The sequence below is a fragment of the Aptenodytes forsteri genome, unplaced genomic scaffold (genome assembly GCF_000699145.1).
Source record: "Aptenodytes forsteri isolate BGI_AS27 unplaced genomic scaffold, ASM69914v1 Scaffold41, whole genome shotgun sequence".
Lineage (NCBI taxonomy): Eukaryota > Metazoa > Chordata > Aves > Sphenisciformes > Spheniscidae > Aptenodytes > Aptenodytes forsteri.
In genome coordinates this window covers 3,008,805-3,009,199 of record NW_008796211.1, presented here as the reverse complement: position 1 = coordinate 3,009,199, position 395 = coordinate 3,008,805, and the positions used below count along the sequence as shown (strand labels likewise).

Genomic DNA, 395 nt, shown 5'->3' with positions numbered 1-395 from the left:
CGCCGCCTGCTTCCCTGGAATTATTTTAGACGGGATTGGCAAAAAAGCGGCGTGACAGCAGCCCCCCCAGTCCCCCCCGCCACCCCCTCGGGAAGGCAATCTGCTGTCCCCGCAGCCTCCCCGGCAGCGGGGCCGCGCCGAGCCGGGGTTTGTCATTTGTTAGCGCTCAAAAGTACCGGGCTCTGGTGCCAACCCGAAAAGCAGGGCGCTGAATCACAACTTTGCGCTCGCCATCCATCCAAACAGAAACGCCTGAGCATCCGAAAGTCTGCCTTTTTCTTTTTTTTTTTATTAACAAAAAAAAAAAGAAGGAGAAAAAAAGGAAAAAAAAATTAAATCTGTGCCTGGAAGTAAAAAAAAAAAAAAAAAAAAAAAACCCAAAAGCCCCAACCCCC

The 395-nt window shown here is 50.4% G+C and overlaps 1 protein-coding gene across 1 annotated transcript in view; it reads right to left on the bottom strand.

Moving 5' to 3' along the window:
- The window catches only part of NR2F1 (nuclear receptor subfamily 2 group F member 1), a 16,254-nt gene extending 16,098 nt beyond the window's left edge, over positions 1-156 (bottom strand). Inside the window, exon 1 of the mRNA XM_009288288.1 lies at positions 74-156. Within this exon, the coding sequence (XP_009286563.1) occupies positions 74-156 (83 nt within the window). The remainder of the gene's footprint in view (positions 1-73) is intronic.
- Between the last annotated feature and the right edge of the window lie 239 nt (positions 157-395).